The sequence below is a fragment of the Centruroides sculpturatus genome, unplaced genomic scaffold (genome assembly GCF_000671375.1).
Source record: "Centruroides sculpturatus isolate CEXI.00-Female unplaced genomic scaffold, Cexi_2.0 scaffold1873, whole genome shotgun sequence".
NCBI classification, from domain to species: Eukaryota; Metazoa; Arthropoda; class Arachnida; order Scorpiones; family Buthidae; genus Centruroides; species Centruroides sculpturatus.
The window spans coordinates 27,761-48,373 of record NW_019386328.1 but is presented as its reverse complement, the minus strand read 5'-3'; the positions used below and the strand labels follow the sequence as shown (position 1 = coordinate 48,373).

Sequence of the window (20,613 nt, the reverse complement as noted above, 5' to 3'; positions counted from 1 at the left end):
TGTTCAGAGGTTTAGACGTGAAAAGGTAACAGACAACAGGCAGAATTACCTTCGAATTTATAATATTAGTATGGATTAATACGAATTTCTGCTATAAGGGGTATGCGAGTTTGAGCTCTTTCTTGAAGTGGTATGCAGGAAAAACTAATTGGGAACCACTGGTCTAGAATTAAAACAATCAGAATATGGAAAATAACCTATGACATTGTAGATCAGATATGTATTTTTTAACAAGATAAATTTCATTTTTTTAATATATTGCAATTTATTTTAAACTTATTGAATTGTGAGGAAAGTATGAATTTTCTGTGTTATTTATTTTAAATATCTGTTTTAGTACAAATCATCATTTTTTTTTAAAAAGTGAGGAATTTACATGAATCGTTATTTTTTGAGTCATAACTTTATATTTCCATTTTATCAATAAATTCCATTTTGCTTTGAAGAAAACTTAAGCAAATTGCAGTGTAACTCAGAGAATAATAATTGTTAATAAATAATAATACAACTGAAAACCATTATAATAGATTTCTTTGTAATATATGAACTTCATTGAATTTAATTGAACTGTGTTGAATTGATTTTTCACTTTAAATTTCATTATGCAGAAGTTGAATATATCAGTTTTTTGCATATAAAAGGAGAAAATTGCCTTGAGAAGTGTACTTTTTGTATTATAATTTTAGAATAGAAAATTCACAGAAAGTAACATTGTTTTTCATGCTTTTTTCTTCAAGATAAATGAACTAAGAGTTTATTTTATGAAATTTGTTATTTTAAATTAGAAGGAATACATTGACTCTAAATATTATATACTATTTCAGTGTAATGTTCTAAAAATTATTGAATTTTTTTTCCATATAAAACTGAAGATGATGACATCATATGTTAATATAATCTCATTGCTTGCAATTTTTTTTAATAAATTTATTTCATTTATATTTAAAATATATATTTTTAAAAATGTTTATTTAAGTTAATAAAATTGAATATTATTTAAAATTGAAATTAATTATTATGAATCTACTTCAGACCTGCACCTGAGAATGAAGATGAGATGATGGTTGCAATTTTTGCATACATAGATCGAATATTTACTATAGTAAGACCTCGTCGTTTACTTTATATGGCAATAGATGGTGTGGTAAGTAATGATATGATTTATGTATTTTTAAAAGATTTAAAAGATATTTGTTTTACTATTGCATAATTTTTGAATAAGTTATTTGGGTTGTATAATACTATAAGTTGAGAATGTTTTTATTACTTAAATTTCTTTTATTGATAAATAAGTGTGAGAATGGAGGATTCTGGGTTAACCCCTTTTCCACATACAGGATGGTAAATATTAAAATTAAAGAAAATCAATAGATCTTTCTTTGTTTGTCCTGACATCGCTTAGTTGAGTTTGTGGACTAAGATGCAATGAAATTAATTATCTTCTGAGTGGCTGAAGATATAATAATTTGACCAAATTTTATGTTCTTCAACGTTAACAAGATTGATTTCATGAGTTAGTTGAAATAATAGGTCAATGATGGCATTGGACATTAAATTAAGCTAAACGACAGTTTAGAATATAACTATTTACTCATTTAACTAAAATTGATATTAATGCATAATACAGTACTTTTAATTGTTGTTGGGTTGGTTGTTTTTGCACATGTGAAAACCTAACGATAGGGGTCCAATCTAGAACCGATCAGGTTACACTTATGTGTGGGTGCGAGAGTCAGGGATGTCTTTTGTTCGGGTCAGTTAGACTAGCAGGATGTGACTGGTGTCCAGTCCAACCGTTATAACCAATTCTTTGTTAGATATTAAACAGAGATTTTATGATTAGAGATCTTTACACCCTAAGATCCTAACAATTGTTATTGTTAATTAATTGTTGTTTAGAAATAAATTATTGGTTGCTTTAATAAACATATTTCTCTTAATAACAGAAAATAATTTTAAACTTTTGCTAACTTCTGGAACCTAACCCTATGTTTCGCATTAGTCTTTTGTTTCATATAAAGCATGGATTTGCATAACATGACACCTTTTTGGAACATAACTGCTGTGCTATATGAGGGATACCTTTGCTACTTAGTCACGTTAAATCATAATAACAGTACAATATTACCAGCAAGCTGAAATATCTATACTTTCCCACATTTAATAAAACAAATTTTTTTATTATTGGGAAGTTATTAGGCATGAGAAAATAAGAAGTTATGAGAAAATAATTTCTCATGAAATTCAAATAACAGACTGTCATTTTTAAATTCTCAGATAGATTCTTTCTCAGCAAACAAATATTCTAATTATTGTATTGTTATTGTTTCCACAGATTGATAACATAAATGATGAATTTCATAGAGAGTGATTATAAATAAAATTATTAAGACTAATTTCTATAAACAAATTTTATTCACATTTTATATCATTTATTTTACTTAAATAGGAATGGATATAAAATGATGAAACTTTATAGTGATGATAATAGACAAATTTCATCTCTTATTTAATGGTGTCTTATTTTTTTAATGGTTTCACTATTTGAAAAATTGTTATAAAGATAAAAAAAAATCTTTAATAAATAAATTATGAAAATGTTCATATCTGCAAATCAAGAGACATAAGAATGATATATAAATAGTATGACAGTTATGTTATTTGTAGAAAGTAAAAGTTTAGAAAAAAATTCTCACAGAATTAAATATTTTGGATTAAATAAAAACTTGTTATTTGTTAAATAATAATTTCTCTTTTAGGCACCTCGAGCAAAAATGAATCAGCAGAGATCACGTCGTTTCCGTGCTGCAAAGGAAAGTATTGAGAAAGCCGAAGAAATTAAAACAATTAGAGAAGAGTTAGAAAAAAAGGGAGCTAAATTACCTGAAGCAAAAAAGAAAGAACAACATTTTGATAGTAATTGTATTACACCAGTAAGTTTATTTAATAATAATAATCTATTCAAAGAAACTTTTATAAAATATATAGTAATTTTTTATTCCTTATTTAATAATTGCAGACAATAATATAATACTCTCAAAACTTAAATTTTACCGATAATCAGGTTTTCTATATATTAGTCACCCTTATGCATAGGCTACACAATGAATTTTACAAATATAACCTTGTACAGGTATACCTTGCCTTACGTCGGTAATTGGTTCCAGGAGAGGTGACTTAAGTTGAATTTACTTGTCACTAGGCTAAACCACAAATAACCATTCCCAGTTCTGTATTTTATTTATAAATGCATTTTTAATAATATATAGTTAATGAGAATCTATTTTAAGCTTACAAACAAATAAATTTTAGTTTTTAATATAGTACAGAAAAAAATAATCTAAATTTACAAATTCATGTATGTACTTGTAAATGTACATGTTTGCAATTTGGCGATGTTACAGTACATTGCGGACTCTTTATTTGTGAATGTCGTTTGCTCTAAGACATTATAAAATAAAATGATTTTGTAAGGTTAAATAATAAATACAGTTATTAAAATTATCTTGCGACAGTAGAAAATAAACTAAATTATATTAAATTTACCAATATTGAGTGGCGCTGACAACAACGCCAAACGGTAGATATTGGAGCTACTGTGGAAAACACCAATATTGAGCATTTAAAGACTGCTAAATAAGATGACAACACAGAAACACAGATGTTTTCATGTTTTGTTCTCTACAGTTTATGATGATTATATTAACATTTACTGTAAATGTATACATTTTAATATGATTTTATGTGCTTTAACGCTTTTATAGTGATATTATGACTTCAATATTTGTGGCGGACGGACGTAAAGTCAAATAAAATGACTTAAACTTGATTTTTATTTTTCCATATATTTTTTGACAAACAATGTATAATCGAGTACGATGTAACTCGAGGTATACTTGTATAGGCAATGGCCCATAGCCAAGGTTTTGGGATATTTTAATTAAACTGATTTTGATATGTTCTGATTGAATGACAAGATCAATTACTAATCTAATTAATAATTAAGTGAAAAATCTATGTTAAATAATAATTAAATTGCAAAAGAATTCTAAAAACAGAAGAAACCAGATTTGTTAGGATTTTTTTGATAACTACTAACTACACTAGTAGTATCAATTATTCTGTATGTGTTTTTGCTTGTTTTAATGTATATGTCATAAGTCTAAGGTGTAGTATTGTTCTCCAGTGTTGCATTGTGCTTTCTGGGAATGTAATGAGTGTTGGATTGTATGTATTTTGATTTGGTATATACATAAATACATATATAGATATATATATATATGGTATGTTTAGTAATCATTAATATCAGATACTGTTGAATACTTTTACTGTAATCTACATATGCCACATTTAGGCTTCTATATTGTGTTTTTATTTGTCATAGAATGACTAAATCTAGAAATAGTTGTTTTTTGCTTCAAAAGTGGTTTCTACAACAGCTTCTTTTGTGTTCTATATAAATGTGGTTCAATATCATGGGATATTTTCTTTATAATATGTAATATAAGTATTTTGTGGAATATTGTAAGCCAGTGATTGGTCTGATTGTGTAAGATCTTTAGTGTTGTCATTTTTTGAGTTTTATATATATTTGATTATCTCTGTTAAGAACACAGGCAATCAAATTGACATATACAATGCTGCAGAAAGCATAAGCTGACAGTATACTTCCTTGTTCAATGACATTTTGGTGGTTTAAAGAGTTTCAAGAAGGCAAACAGTTAACTGCCATCTTAAAATCACTTATCATCGCCAATCCCAAAAAAGACTAGTTGTTCCATCCTCTGGCAAAATTATGGTGATTACCTTTTATCATCTTGGTATGATATACCAGCATGCATTACCTCTGAACACTACTATTACCAGACAGTACTACATGTCAATTCTTGATGTTCTCCAGAAATATATTGCAAAGAAAAGACTACACCTACATCTGTATGGATAGAAATGCTACTGTTCTACTGTGATAATGCAAGCTCTCATGTGGCAAGAGTTGTGTTGGAATTTTGGCCCCTAAAATATCTCTTGCATTTCACATCATCCTTACAGCACTGATCTCACCCCTTGTGACTTTTCTCCTCTCTATTCAAAGCATAGTTATGCTTTGAACAGAGGGAGCAGGCACTGATTTTCAAATTCTGCTACTGTCAATCAGAGACAATTCAGAAAGGATTGTTCAAAAACAGATCCCACTGTGTGTTTGAAGATTGGCAGAAATGTATGCACAAGTGCATTGCACTTAGTGGGAACTACTTTGAAAAGGACTATGTGCATGTTAACCAATAATAAATACCAACTGAGAAAAAATATCAGTCTCTGTCTTTCTTGAACATGTAGTAACCACTGGGATCCACAGTGGTTACTACCCCTATAAATTAATGTTTTTTACTAACAAAAATAAAATCTTTAAGACTGCATTTTATTAATACAGAAACATTCTCTAAAAATGGCAAAAGGAGACTTGATCTGCCTCTGGTTTTAATACAAGTGTTTGATGGCCTTGATTGTGATGCAGTAGTTATACTTGGGGCAATGTTGTGTTTGCAACTGGTGACAGTGAGACATTGCATTCAGTTTATTACCTGCACATTTTTAAAGTATATATCATTTGAATATTACCATATATAACTACTTTTTCTGCAAATTAGAGACATTTTCCAATACTCTTGGAATGATAGTATTGTATATTCGTTAAAATATGAAGAATTCTGACTTTCACAATTACAACAGAAATGAAGGAATTCAAATATGTATTATATTGCTTAACTGTGTTTTAAAGAAATTGCAATTTCACAACATATTTCAAAACAGTATTATTTTATTGTTATGTAAATATTATAATGGTTTATACTATTGTAATTAAAGCAATAAATTCATTGAAAAAATATTTTTAGGGTACACCGTTTATGGATAGATTAGCAACATGCCTTCATTATTATATTCATGATCGTTTAAATAATGATCCAGGCTGGAAGAAAATTAATGTAATTTTATCTGATGCAAGTGTTCCAGGAGAAGGTGAACATAAAATTATGGATTATATTCGAAAACAGAGAAGTAAGAAAATTATCATATTAATTTATAAAAAAATTATTTTTATATTAGTACATAAAAGTATATGCATACACTTTTGTATCTTTTTAACTTAACATTTAAACTGAAATGCTTTTGAAGAAAGATTAGGATCAGATTTTAATCTTGATACTTTTTCTTTCTTGATCTCTCAAAATACTAAGATTTTTATATAACTAAGAATTGTATATGTATAATAAAAAAATATTTTGTTAGCATTTTTTTTAATGATAATAGTCAAAATTATAAATGAACTTTGTTTTTATATTTAGATAATCCTGACTATGATCCAAATACACATCATTGTTTGTGTGGAGCTGATGGTATGTATTCTCATTATTCTTTAAAGATAAAAAATAATTAATTTAAGAGTGTGTGAACAAATCTTAAAAAAATATTAAAAAATTAAATTTGAGTAGAAAGAGTTTTTATCATCATATTCAAGATATACTTAGAATATTTAAAATTTTTTATATGCACAATAAATTATATGGTAAAATCTTATTGTATTAATAATCACTTTGAGACTTAATATACTGATGATGATAACCAATTGATAACATTAAGTGGGATAACTATAATATTGCCTTGATTATTAGTTGATTTTTATTTCCAGTTTTGGAGGGGCAAAACTGGAAAAAAAATCTTGATTTATATTCAAGTCTGATTAAAGTATTCTTTGATTTTGATAACTGTCTATGATACACATCATACAGAATTAAACTGTTGATAAAATTTTAGTGCATTAATTGTTTAACGATGCTAAAAGTCAGTCAACTTGTGACCTGTCCTGCTGTGGGCTGCAGCAAGACAGGTTATGTGGGAATTAAGTGTTTGGCATGATTGTAAGTAATTGATCAGTCAATTGTTTTTGATTGATTGACTGAACTAACCTGTTTTTTTTTTTTTTTTTTTTTATCATATATATTAAACAGAATCAGTCAGTTTGATGATTTCTACAGAAATTTTATTTTAGTAAGTTTTACTTTAGTCTTAAGAGTCAATAATAATTGGGTGATTGTCAAAAATTGAGGTTGCTGAAAATTTACCATAAAATTTATTCTGTTGTAAATTATAATCAATCAAATATATAAGTTTATAATTATATGTTTTAGCCTTTATAAAAATGTTTTTAACAGTTAAAAAATAAGACAGGCAAAAATGAAACAAAACTTCGGTTTCATTTTAGATAGTTATAAATTTGCAATTATACTTTACGAAATAAATATGAAATATGCAGGAAGCCTATAATGTATTGTATATTCCAAGCAGTCTACCCAGCATATAGGATATTGTCTCAATTTTACTCTATAACTTTTATTTATTTTTTTCTTATTGATATCAACAAAAGAACAATAAGTTACAATTTGTCACCTGTAACTTACAAGGGAACTGTCGGAGTGTCTTCTAATAAATTTTAATAAAATTTAGTTAATAACTACATTAAAAGTATACAAACTCTATTTTAAATTTGTAGCATTCACTAAAAGTGTTGATCAGAGTTATTAGCAATCAAATGTTGCACTACTTTATAGTAGTTTAGCACAATTACACAAATTTTTAGAAGTGAAAGGGTTGTGGAGGAAGACGGCGATATTACATTTAGAATAAATTTTCGAATTTTCGAAAATGGTTGAAGAATTAATAAAATTTTGTATACTTTTAACATAATTATTAACTAAATTTTATTAAAATTTATTAGAAGACACTCCGACAGTTTCCTTGTTAGTTGTCTAATCTTTAATGCATATATTTCTTTCTATAAAGCAAAAACCTTAAGTACAATTTTCTAATCACCTAGGTATGATTTAAATGTAATTTGTAAAAATTACTAAGAAAACAATCAAAAATTTAATTTTGCTCATATATATATATATAAATGGACATGTGTGTCCCTATATTTCACTTTTCCGCCAAAACTACACATCGCATGTGAATGGTGTTTGTATGTGGTAGTAGCCCCAAGTCTCCATTCATGCACTATGGTGGTTGCGTCTCGATAGCTATAAGGGTGCGGGAGATATGGGCTTGAAAGTGGAAGATTTTCTGTTTTGATTTTAAAAATATTTGAATTCGAATTTAAATTCGAATTGGTTCGATTATAGAACAATTGTAAATGTTCCAGAAAATTGATCAAATTGATTTGACTGGACGTAAAAATTCTCTAATTAGTCTGGAAACGGGGGACCTAATTCTTGCATTCTGTGAAAACGTGTAAGATTGGCTATAATGTAATTATTTTAATCTTCACTATCATTACTTTTTGCCCACAAATAAAAACCCAGCGAAGCGGGTCCTTGCAGCTAGTTTGTAGATAAAAATTTTTAAAAATGTATTTTTAACTAAAGTAATTTTTAAAAGAAAGAAATTGGATTGAACATAACTAATTTTCATAATCACATAGATAAAAAGTAATGAAAATTTCACATATTCTTATAAAAGTTAGAATAGCTGTAGAATTATGCGTGTAGAAGAATACCTGAAAGATTGTTGGTGAAGACACAATTATAAAGGGCTTTAAGAAATGTGTTACAACTTGAACAGAATAGATGAGATATACTGTTCAAGATGTCTGAAGATCATGATGGGAGTAATGATAATGAAAATTCTGATGAAGATGAAAGTGAAGAAATATTGTTTCAATAATTTCAACTTATATGCAACTAAAATTAAAAATGAAAAATTGACTTTTATTTAGATTCTAAATTTTTTCAAAGAAGTAAGGATTCCAAAATTGGGAGTTAACTTATATTTGGACCAATGTGGTAAATATGACTATGGCTAGTGAAAATTCTGATTTTATTGTCTCTGACATGAAAAAGACATGTTAAAACCATTTAAAAAATGTGTAACCAGAATATTAATTAATAATAATTTATTTATCTAGCATATAATTGATGTGAGAAATACCAGCAGTATAAATTATTATACTATGAAGAAATAATAATGTTAACACTTAAGTACTAGTTAAGACTGATAACAATTACACATTATCAATCATATGTTGAGGCTGGTAACATGAAAAAATAGCTTGAAAATACCTATTTACCTGAAATTTGTAACTATAAACAAAACTCATATTATAATAATATCTATAATTACAATAAATGAATTCTACTATATTTCTTTTATTCATAATAAAACAATTCCTATCATAACTTTATAAAGATATTTACTTTATAGAATTGTAGATTGTTATAAAAAGTTGAATGGAAAAATTAGATTAGAATGTTTTATGATAATTTTGATTTTAATGCAATATTATACTTTTTATGACGACAATATTTTCTTCATAATCTAAAATTCAAACATATTAAAAATCAAAAATATATTTTTAATAAGCATAGAAATGTTTTTGAGTTATGTTAAGCCATTCAGTTCATTTTTAATAACATGAAATGATTTATTTACTTTAAATAAAAGAAAAGACTTAAACTTCAAACTAAATTTCCTTTCTGAGATAACAAAAATTAATATTATAAGTAAAAATCATACTGCAATACACTCGTACTTCACTTTAAAGCTTTCCTGCTTTGCATGGTTTTGTTCTTATGCTCTATAGCAGCAATGGCAAATTTTTTTTGAAAGATGGGTCAGAATTGAATTTGAAATTTAATAACTTGTAAATTGCAGATCAAATAGTTAATTTGAGGAATTAAAATAAGTAACAAAAATTTCTTTCAAATTTTACTTTTTAACTTTTTAATTTATATCAGAAACATGACAATTAATGCTGTATAAATAAAAATAAAATAATAATGCAATTATAACAGAACCAAATATTCATTGAGATATATTATTCTTTAGTGATCTATAACATTGCTTCTCAAACATTTTGGTATCAAGACTCCCTGAGTCTAATTTAAAAATTTTATTACCCCTTGAATTTTATTTATAATCAGTTTATTATATAGGTTTATAGTCTTTTGTTAAGACAAATATATGAATCAAATTAAATTAATTTAGTAGCCATTGACAGCCAAAATGGCCACTAGATGTGTTTTATAATGGCAAATGAATTTAACAAAGTATTGTTTATTACTACTACTAAAACTTTTTAATATTAAGTTAAGTTAACACTTTTATTTAATTCATAAAAAACAATTTTTTTAAATTTAAATTAAATACATTAAAAACAAAAAACTAAAAATTGTTCTAAAATATTCAAATGTTTTTTGATCTCAGTGGATTACAGCCAGAGCACTAATTTGAGAAGCACTGATTTATAATAAAAACATTTTAAAATTATTGAGTTATTGCATTATTGAGAGAGAAAATATATTCTAAGGTTAAATCTAGATGTAAACTGTAATTTTATATAAGTGATCATGATTAGTTATTTATAAATATGAACTCATTTAAGTCAATATCTTTATATTGATCTTCTTCATTCATTATTTGACCATCTTGTTATTTTATTTTCTTTTAAAAATACTGTATAAAAATAGTAAGTAATTATAGTTATAAAAAATTTATCTAATAACTTTGTAGCGTTTCACTTCATTAATTTTATTCATTTTACATTTCAGCTGATCTAATTATGTTAGGTAAGTTTAAGTTAAATTGTTTTAATTCCCTAAATAAATCATAATATTAGATCCATTAGACATATTTTTTAATTTATTTTTAATATTATAATAAAGGTGTAATTAAAAAGTTAAATTTAAAAACTCACGCCAAGCTTTATATAGTTTCTGGATACAAATTCACTGAGTTCAGCATTAATAAAGTTCCTTTAGTATTAACACAAGTATTTTTGATGAGTGTATAACCGTCATATTCAGGTGAAATGAACAAATTTTAACGAAACGAATGTGCAGAATGTTCCAAAGGAACAGAATTTTTAAATTCAAACCAGGTGTCTGGAAATTCCGTTAGGAACATGCAAATAGTTTTTGATATGTTTGAATCTTTAAATTTTACAATGCTAGCTGCACATGCGTGGAAATGCTACCATGTTGGCGATACGATGTTAGTCGCATTTCATTTTTTAGGCCAATATAAGGCAATCTACACCCCGGATACACCTAGAAAATCCAGCAACAGAAGCTATTACAAGATACATAGGAGCAACAACAAGAATGCTCACCTCCCGCCTTGCAGGGCATCAGGACAATGTAGCCAAAGGAAGATGTTCTACAGAGCTTGCTAAAAAAGTTCTCGAGCCAGGCTACAACCCGCTATGGCCCAGAACGGCAATAATTAAATGCTGCGACAATTGAAGGCTTGTGTTCATCTACTACAGAAGCATGCAATGTTTCCACCGTCGATCTACCCGGGGTGTGGATTGCCTTGTATCAGCATCTAAAAAATGAAACGCACCTAACATCGTATCGCCAATGTGGTAGCATTTCCACGCATGTGCAGCTAGCATAATAAAATTTTAAAATTCTGTTCCTTTGGAACATTCTGCATGTTTGTTTTGTTAAAATTTGTTCATTTCACCTGAAGATGAGTTATACACTTGTCGAAAGTGCTTGTGTTAATACTAAAGGTGTAATTATTATTGTATCCTCAATATGGCAAACAAGAGGTGATAGACTAATAGTTTAGAATATAAAACCCACAAGATTATTTACAGATAATACTGTTGATCCTCTTACTATGGTCTATTCATTCCATAATTTCATTTTGTTTATAATAGTTAATTGTCTCACAACTAATTACATTTGTTAATTTTCTAATATTTTTTTTAATGTAATGCTACTTTACAATATATACCAATTAGCAATAATATCTGTAGTTTCTTTAATATATTACTGTATATTGTTAAACTTGTTTAAATATGAACAATATTATACCTTTCCTATATGTTTTGTAGTTATTCTAATTTATGTATATTGTTACTGTTTATTTATTTAATCTGTTCACTGATGGTATTTTTTGGAGCTAGGGAGAAGTCATTATGTTATTGTCGTTTGTAGATTTTGAGTTAGAAAGGGAGAAATATTATTTCACCCACATGTGAGAGGTGAGACAGATTGGCTCACTTTTACTTGCAGAATAGACTACGATTGGGGATATGAAGCTGAGATGAAAGATCTTGAAAAATGTTTTATTCATACATAAATTTTAACTTCTACAATTTTCACGCAATTGTCTTTTTAGTTTTATATCCTATTTAAAATTGAATTGTTTATATCAAAACAGATTTACCAAAACTAATTCAGATAGGCATTGGGCATACTAAGCATGCAGAATGCTTAACTGAATTAGTTTTGGTAAATCTGTTTTGATATAAAGAACTCTGTTTGGTGTTCCTTTAACTGTGTGGATAACATATAGAAAGTAACATCTATGTAATATTTCTAAACACCTGCAGAAGGGGGTTATAAAGGAGAACTCTGTAAACTTCCAATTTTTTAAATAATGATAAAAAATTTCTTTGATTGTTAAGTAACTTTCCTAAAGAAGGTTGTGGGCAAATAGCAAAACTAGCTTTTCTAATGAGTACATGAGTTTTTGGGGAATATTATTTAATTTAAATTAAATTATTTCCTACAATGGGAGAACAATTTGGTTATATACAGTGATGTTATTTAATTAATATACATAGTAATAAATTATTGCAAAAATTCTAAAGATTTAGAAAAGAAGATGATCTTAAATAAAGTAATTTTTGACATGTCCTCATTTTTCAAATGATTATACCTAAAATCTTTTCCTAGTACAAGACATTTTAGTTGATATATCACTTGACAAGAACAAAACAAATGAATTAAGAGATTCTTTTCCTCTTTACTTCCACAGTAACTACAAAACTTTTCTGTTGATATATTTATCAGGTAGCCCTTTAATTAATAGAATCCGAAATCTATTAAGTCTAAGTTGTATAATGAGGCTTTTTGTGGAAAAATTAGTCTCACAGTTAAGTAGTTTGCTGTACACCAGTGGTTCTTAACCTTTTTAATGGTCAGCACCCCCTTGAATCTGAAAATAAGCTCTTGCACCCCCTTAAAAAATGTATGCAAATTTTTTATGTAAGAAAAAACAAATTGCATAAACAAATGCTGTGTTTATTTACAATATATATTTTTATATAACATAAAAAGCAAGATTTAAATTTTAATGGCCAGGTTGTTGTTGTTTATTCATAATAAATCTATTAAAACAAGGCTATTTTTTTTGAAAGAGCCACACATAAGTCATCAGATGCATTTAAGCAATTTCTGGCTTTTGTTTTGCTGTGCAAAAGTGCTGTATTCAAGGTATGCGAACATGTCTCAATACTTTCTGTACTGCACGTGACAATGTGACTACACTAACTGTGTGTACTGACGACTGATGACAAACGCTATGTGCTGAGAGACGGTAGAGTAGAGAGTGTAGAAGTGAGACAGTAGAGAATGAAGAAGTGAGGGTGCTGTGTTGCTGGGTACCATGGTTTGTAGAGAACACGATTGCCTTGTTTGTATTTTTTTTTTAATTTTTGAGATTTCTCTTGCACTTCAGGTTAAGAACCGCTGCTGTACACCAATCCAAGCAATCAAACAAATCAACTTGTTTAGCTGAAATAGACAATATATCCTGATTCCACAGCTGGTCTGACCTAGTTTGAATTATTGCATTTAAGTGAGTTCTCAACAATGAAGCTGATCAAGTTGAAAACAGAAAGGAGTAACCCAAGCTATCAAAAATATTCTTAACTGAAACAGGCCAACTTTTCTTATCAGGTTTGTCTGCTGTTAACAAAACATTATAAGTAATTTGGCACAAATCATATGAGGGTAACTCCATAACTTTTGACTAAAACAGAAGAATAGCCTTGACAAATTTCAATCCCAATGGAGGTCTTCACAATTCAAGATGAACTGCAGAACTTGAAGCTGAACGTTCTATTTTAAAAACTCTTAAAATATTTCATCTGTACTTTTTCTAGTTTAGACAGAAAGCAAGGATGCGACAGTGTTACCTTCATCGTGGAAATACATAGTAAGAAAAAACACACATAATAATACACCTGCAGAGACTCAATAGATATCTGGGATAATGTAGAAAGAATTGGTACTTAGGGTGTACGGTTAATCACCATATTTTATTTTCGTTTTTTGTGTGATATTTTAGTTTATTATTTATTATTTTATTGTGGTTAAGCATGTTCTATTGGTTTAATTTAAACCTATGTTCTAATTTGGTTAATTTTGAACGTGTTCGATTTTGTATTAGAGTCGAACAATGTTAACCTGACGATGGCCCATAAATTGGGTTGAAAACGTTTGTTTTGTTTAATAAATATATGTTCTCAGCAATAAGGTGTGTTGGGTGTATCTAGTATATTGCTTAAGAGGCTGACTCGGAGTAAGTGGTTAGACAGAAACTCCAGTTCCCAGACCGGAAATAAATAAGTCATCTTAGAACCAATAAAAGCATCATAAAGTTTAAAGATACTGCTCATAGAACTTAGCCTCATTCATTTTTTTACAGTAAGCCTATAGCCTGTCTTATTTTGTATGTCTTTAGCTATTAAATTGAAATGATGATTATATGCACCAGAAGAAGAAAAATGTATTCTTAGATACTTAAAATATGACACAAAACTAATTTCAGTATTATTCACAAATATCAGATTTAAGTAGTCTGCTCCATTGTGAAAAACTATTTTCTTTGTTTTTGTAAGTTAACTGTAAGATCATTTCTTTTTGCATAATTACTAGCAAAGAAAGTTTTTGTTGCAACCCATTTTTGAATCTGCCAGCAGAACTTCATCAGCATACATTAAGCAATGCAGGTCAACAGATTCTCCAAGAGCAAATCTCAAAGTTTCAGAGGTAGAAAACAATTGCAGTAAATTGTTAATAAATAATATAAACAACAGTGGGCTTAAAGATTTCCCTGAAGCAGACCACCACCAGAAATGACACCCTTAGTATTTGCCAGATTGTCTTTCACGTGATACCTTGTGTTACAAAATAGATTTTTAAGTAGCTTAATAAACAAAGCTGAAACTCCTAATAAATGTAACTTTCCCCATAAAATATTAAAATTGATTCTATTGAAAACCTTTTCCAAATCCACAAATATTGAATGGATTTTACATTTTTTTCTTGACAACATATTTCACTCTGAGTTAAAAACTTCAACTGAGTTAAAAATTTCACTCTCTGAGTTAAAAACTTCAATTTCCAAACTTAAAAGAAAATCAGCTCCTGGTATGGATGGTATAAAACATGAATTCAGAACAGAATATACTGTATTAAACCATTAAGTATAAAGACATTGTACAATAGTACCTCTTCCTCTAACAAATGCTCCTTCAAACTGGGAGATAACATCAAATTCTATTATCCATTGATTCAACCAATCTGCCAAAATTCCGGTGAACGATTTTCTAAAGGTATTTAACAACACTATTGGAAAATAGTTTTGAGGCTTTAGTTTGTCTCCTTTCTTGTAAATCATTTGCAACAACACATTTTTCCAATGCTTAGGAAATTTTGATGTTCCTTAATCTTGTTAAAGAGTTTGAGTAATTCTAAATACATTTTATCAGGTAGATATATAATGAATTCATTTTTTATACTATCCATACCAGGAGCTGATTTTCTTTTAAGTTTGCAAATTGAAGTTTTTAACTCAGAGAGTGAAATTGAATCATCTAAAATAGAAGAGACAATATCACAATCAAAATCAAGAATTAAATCAGAATTTGGATGGCAAAAGTTATATTCTAAAAAACGTTCCCAGTCACGAAGAGGAATTTGATTAAAATGGCATTCAATTAAATCTATTAATAATAGACCAAAATTATATAAAAGATCGTGCAGACTGCAACTGTATGCTAATATTTGACCAATAATTCTTCTTTTTAGTCTTGCATAATGAATGAAAGATTGATTTAAAATCTCAATATTTTATTAATTCTTCATTATTACAAGATATTCAAAATTTCCTCAGCATCCTGTTGTTTAGTTTCTTTGCTGTTCTACAGTCTCTGTCAAATCAAACTGAAGATGGTAATTTCATTGTTCCCAGGTATGTTGTCATCCTACATTGTTCAGCTGATGACTTAATCAAATCCAGAATCGCAGAATATTTGTCCTCTATTCCATCACTTAAGACAATATTTACATATTTAGCCAAAACTGTTTCAGAATATAAACTGGATTTGTCTTCTTTCCCAATTAGTCCTTTTTTCTTGTCAATCAAGTTAGATTTTCTATCCTCATCAGTGTCTATCAGGATTTCAGAAATTACCAAATGATGGTCAGACATATAATCTTCAGAAATAAAAAAATTTATGCAAACTCTCTACCAGACACTCGCTCAAAATCACTAAATTGATTACTGAAGCACCCAGTTTGGATGTGTAAGTAAAGTCTGCTGGTGATTCAAAAGGGTATCAACCATTTATTATGTATAAATTGTAAGATTTCACTAGTTTCTTTTTTATTGCAAATTTTATCATTTGATAGTCAAATGTTTGAAATCATATCCCCATGATAAATAGTGTCCATAGTCAAGCCAATTCGTGCATTAAAATCACCCATCAGCAGAAGATCATAATCTGAAGTATAATCAGAAATCAAATCTTCCAATTTTGCAATTAAAGTTTCAAAGATAGGAATATGAAGATATGCCATTATAACTATAATTTCTCATAGTCCTTTATTTTGCCTCCGGTTAAATTTCACTCTAACAATTATTATATGTCGCCATGACAGCAGTAAGTTTACTTCTCCCAGGTCTTCGTTTATACCTAAAAGTAATCCACCCAAAGATCTACCTCTTCCTAAACTTTTAGTAGTCATTACCTCAAAAACTTTTAATCTACAGTTAATGCTTTTAACTCTTGAACACAGTGGAGCTGTAGATCAAGTCTTGGTCAGTCCCAAAATATCAATTTTAGAAATATGTTCAACAAAACCACTCATTCAGATTAGTTAGGAGGTACCCTGGGAATTCCATGTTGAAACTTTTAATCCAACTGTACACTTCCTTGGATTGGAGAATAAAGATTTTGAGTATTTGTCATTTGATTTTTCACTAAAAAATCAAGTTTTAATAATTCCCCTCTATCTAGGTCGTAACTATATCTCTCAGCACCAACCTGCAAAACATCAACTATCAGTAGAACTCTCCTGCCTTTCAGCCTATAATTGTGTAAAAACGGCAGAAGTTTTTTCCATCTCAGTCTTGAATGCCAACATAAATCATCAAAAATTTGTATATTCTTCAATGCATCATTAGTCTTTATCTTTCTAACATTACCAAAAATTAATTTTTTGTCTGCAAATGACTAATTCCACTAATACAGTATCTGATTAGTTAAATTTCACTATCTTAACTATTGGAATTAATTTTGATTCACCTATCAGTTTAGAAAACAGGTTTTTGCACTTTCCTATTCAAATTGGAACTATTATCAGTCAAATGTTTAATTAAAATATTTTTCTTTCTCATTTTATTCAACACCTTGTCTATAGAATGCAAGATCAAACTATTTTTCCATTGCAACTAATCTTTAAGTTTAGAAATTTCTTATAGTTTAACCTCCAACTGGGTTAATTGTTGATTATGTTCATTATGTAAATTAACCAACCAGTCAATCCTTGTAGCAACCCTGTTTACCGTCGAAAAAAGCTTATCAAATCGGTCATCCAAATATGAAATAATCTACTTAGGAATAGACTTACTTGAGTCTAACTTTGAAAGAAAAAAATCCTCCAGTCTCACTAACTTCAGGAAAGGTTCATTCAGAGAACGACGTCATTTACTGTAGATGCCAATGATTGAATCTATGAATTCCGTGGAGTACGATCAACAGGACCAGGATTTAATGCTATCCTACTTAACATTAACAACTCAAACACCATTATCTAAAACTCAATATTTTCCATAACTTTAAAATTCAAAAGAAGCAAACAAAAAAGTTCACCAACACTCTTCACAGCAATATTGTTTAAATAAGAAATATAACTTATATAATAGCTTAGAATGATGAAATCAAATACAGGTAACCCCCGTATAACATGGTAGTTGCGTTCCAAAAAATTGCCGTGTTATGCAAATCCGTGTTATACGAAACAAAGAACTAATACAAAAGGGAGGGTTAGGTTCCAAAAATTAAAAAACATGCTAGTATATTTTCATAATTAAGATAAATATCTTCATTAAAATTTTTTTAAGTGATACATATTAATATAAATTAAACAATGTTTTCTTCGTCATCACTAAAAACACTATTAATTAACCGAGAGCGTTTTCTTTTTGGCAAGTTATCCTTATCCTCTGAGCATTTTTCTGCATTATCTTCAGATCCATGCTTTACCTTTTGCAAAATGTATGTAATTTTAGATTGCTTGCTTCTAGTTAAAAGGTCTTTATAAATTTCCTTATATGGTGCTAAGCACTTATGAAGAATAAAGCAAGTATGGAATAAGGGAAAAACATTCGGCAACATCAGAAGCAGAAGCGTCGCGATCTGGCAACATTGAAACAAGTTTCGAGAAGGACCACGTGTATCGACAGAAGGCGAGAAGAGAAAATTTACATACTTAAGTACTAATAGTTCACGAAAATAATAATTTTCGTGAACTATTATTACTTAAGTATGTAAAAATTTATTACATTTCCTGTTGTACGAGGGTTTTACCCAATTCTCGAACTGTGTCAGAGTAAATCCGTGCTATAAAAGTACTGTGTTATACGGGGGATGGTACCAATTCTCGAACCGTGTTAGAGTGAATCCGTGCTATAGAAGTGCCGTGTTATACGGGGGTTACCTGTAACTGAATACAGTATTTCAAAATCTGGGTACCTAATCATATAAGACTCACCAAATAAACCAACACCAGTTCATAACCAAACAGAAAAATTCTTTCCACAAACGTTCATGGAAAGAATTTTTCTGTTTGTTTATGAACTGGTGTTGGTTCATTTGGTAAGTCTTATATAACTGAATACAGCTAACATTGTTATGTTATAATAAAAATCAAATTAAAATACTCAATTATAATTTTAAAAAATTTTATTTTACTATAAGCAAATACAATAGCATATTTTATATTTATTGTTTTGAATATATATTTTTGATATTTTTAGGTTTAGCTACACATGAACCAAATTTTACAATTATTCGTGAAGAATTCAAACCTAATCAACCAAGGCCGTGTGACATTTGTGGACAGTTAGGTAAAGTTACTATATTTTTATTATTTAAGTTTAAACTATCATTTTATATAAGTAAGTTTGATTTTTTTCTGTTATTACATAATATTGCATTCAACCTATAAATTACTACTTTTATTATTTATTTTATATTTTTAGCCTTCAATTCAAAGAAAAGAAATTGAAGGAATTTAATAATCATACTTAAGCATTGTTAATTTCAGATGCATCTTGTATATTAATATAACAATGTTGACTTAAAGCATAGATACATAATTCTTCTAAAATTCTTATTGAGATATTTTTATCCTCAGATAAATAATATACTGTATATATTGTAATTATATATGCTATGTGTACTTTTCAGTATTTTCACATTTCTAATGCAAATTTAATGTTTTCATAATTCATATTTTTGGTATTTTAATGTTAATGTTTTAATTCTATGAATTAGTCTTTTTTCATAAAATTATAATTATATGTTTTATTCAATATCAAATTGATTATTGTGAATATTATTTTTGATATTGAAATGACAAAATTATAATTTTAATAGTAAAGGATGATTCTAAAGAATATTTTTTTAAATTCACGAAAGAAAATATTGGATGTATAAAATATTTATAAATTTGATACTTATGTACTTTCTTAATTCTTCAACTTGTTTATTATGACATCATTATGAAAATATTTTTATAAATTTTATTGAATAGAATAATTCCCTAAATGGTCTGATATTTAATTCTGCATAGTCTTAGATGATATGTGACTTAGAGATTAAACAGTCTTTCTTATCATTGGATATAATAAAAGAACTTATAATAAATTTCTAATTGAAAGCATATTGAAAGTAATAATTTTAAAATAGAATTTTATTTTTTTTTATTCTTATTTTTTTTGTTATTTAATTTATATACAGAAGTTTCAGAATAATGAACTTCCAATATTGAAAACAGTTCACAGACTGAAAATAAAAACTGATTAACATTATATGAAAAACTAATAAAATACACTCCATTGAATATGCAAAAGAACTGACTTAATCATTTTCTTATTACAGTAGAACCTCGATTATCCGGACTAATTGGGGATGAAGGTAGTCTGGATAAGGAAAAATCCGGATAATCAAAACAAATACTTTAATTTGTTTTTTAATGATAATACAACACGTTTTCTTTTCGATGACGTATCGGTACTATTAAAAATAAATACTGTATTTAAATCATGACCAAATTTTCAAGAAAAAAACGTTTGTATTGAATTTGGACTACTACTGACCAGCGCTAACAGACTAGCTATTGTTTAAAAAGCCCTCTGGTGGCTCAAGAAGACTGATTTTATAAAATAAAAAGCAGTTGAAACTGCATTTTTATGAATAAAAATTTGACAAACTATTTATCGTTTTATGACGAGTAAAATTTTTTCGTCGCGTTC

The 20,613-nt window shown here is 28.0% G+C and overlaps 1 protein-coding gene across 1 annotated transcript in view; it reads left to right on the top strand.

Moving 5' to 3' along the window:
- The first annotated feature begins 1,002 nt into the window (after positions 1 to 1,002).
- The window catches only part of LOC111614566 (5'-3' exoribonuclease 2-like), a 38,604-nt gene continuing 18,993 nt past the window's right edge, over positions 1,003 to 20,613 (top strand). The window contains exons 1-6 of the mRNA XM_023355936.1: positions 1,003 to 1,144; positions 2,760 to 2,933; positions 5,895 to 6,057; positions 6,345 to 6,395; positions 10,602 to 10,619; positions 19,114 to 19,203. Of these exons, the coding sequence (XP_023211704.1) occupies positions 1,058 to 1,144; positions 2,760 to 2,933; positions 5,895 to 6,057; positions 6,345 to 6,395; positions 10,602 to 10,619; positions 19,114 to 19,203 (583 nt within the window). The 5' untranslated portion in view covers positions 1,003 to 1,057. The remainder of the gene's footprint in view (positions 1,145 to 2,759; positions 2,934 to 5,894; positions 6,058 to 6,344; positions 6,396 to 10,601; positions 10,620 to 19,113; positions 19,204 to 20,613) is intronic.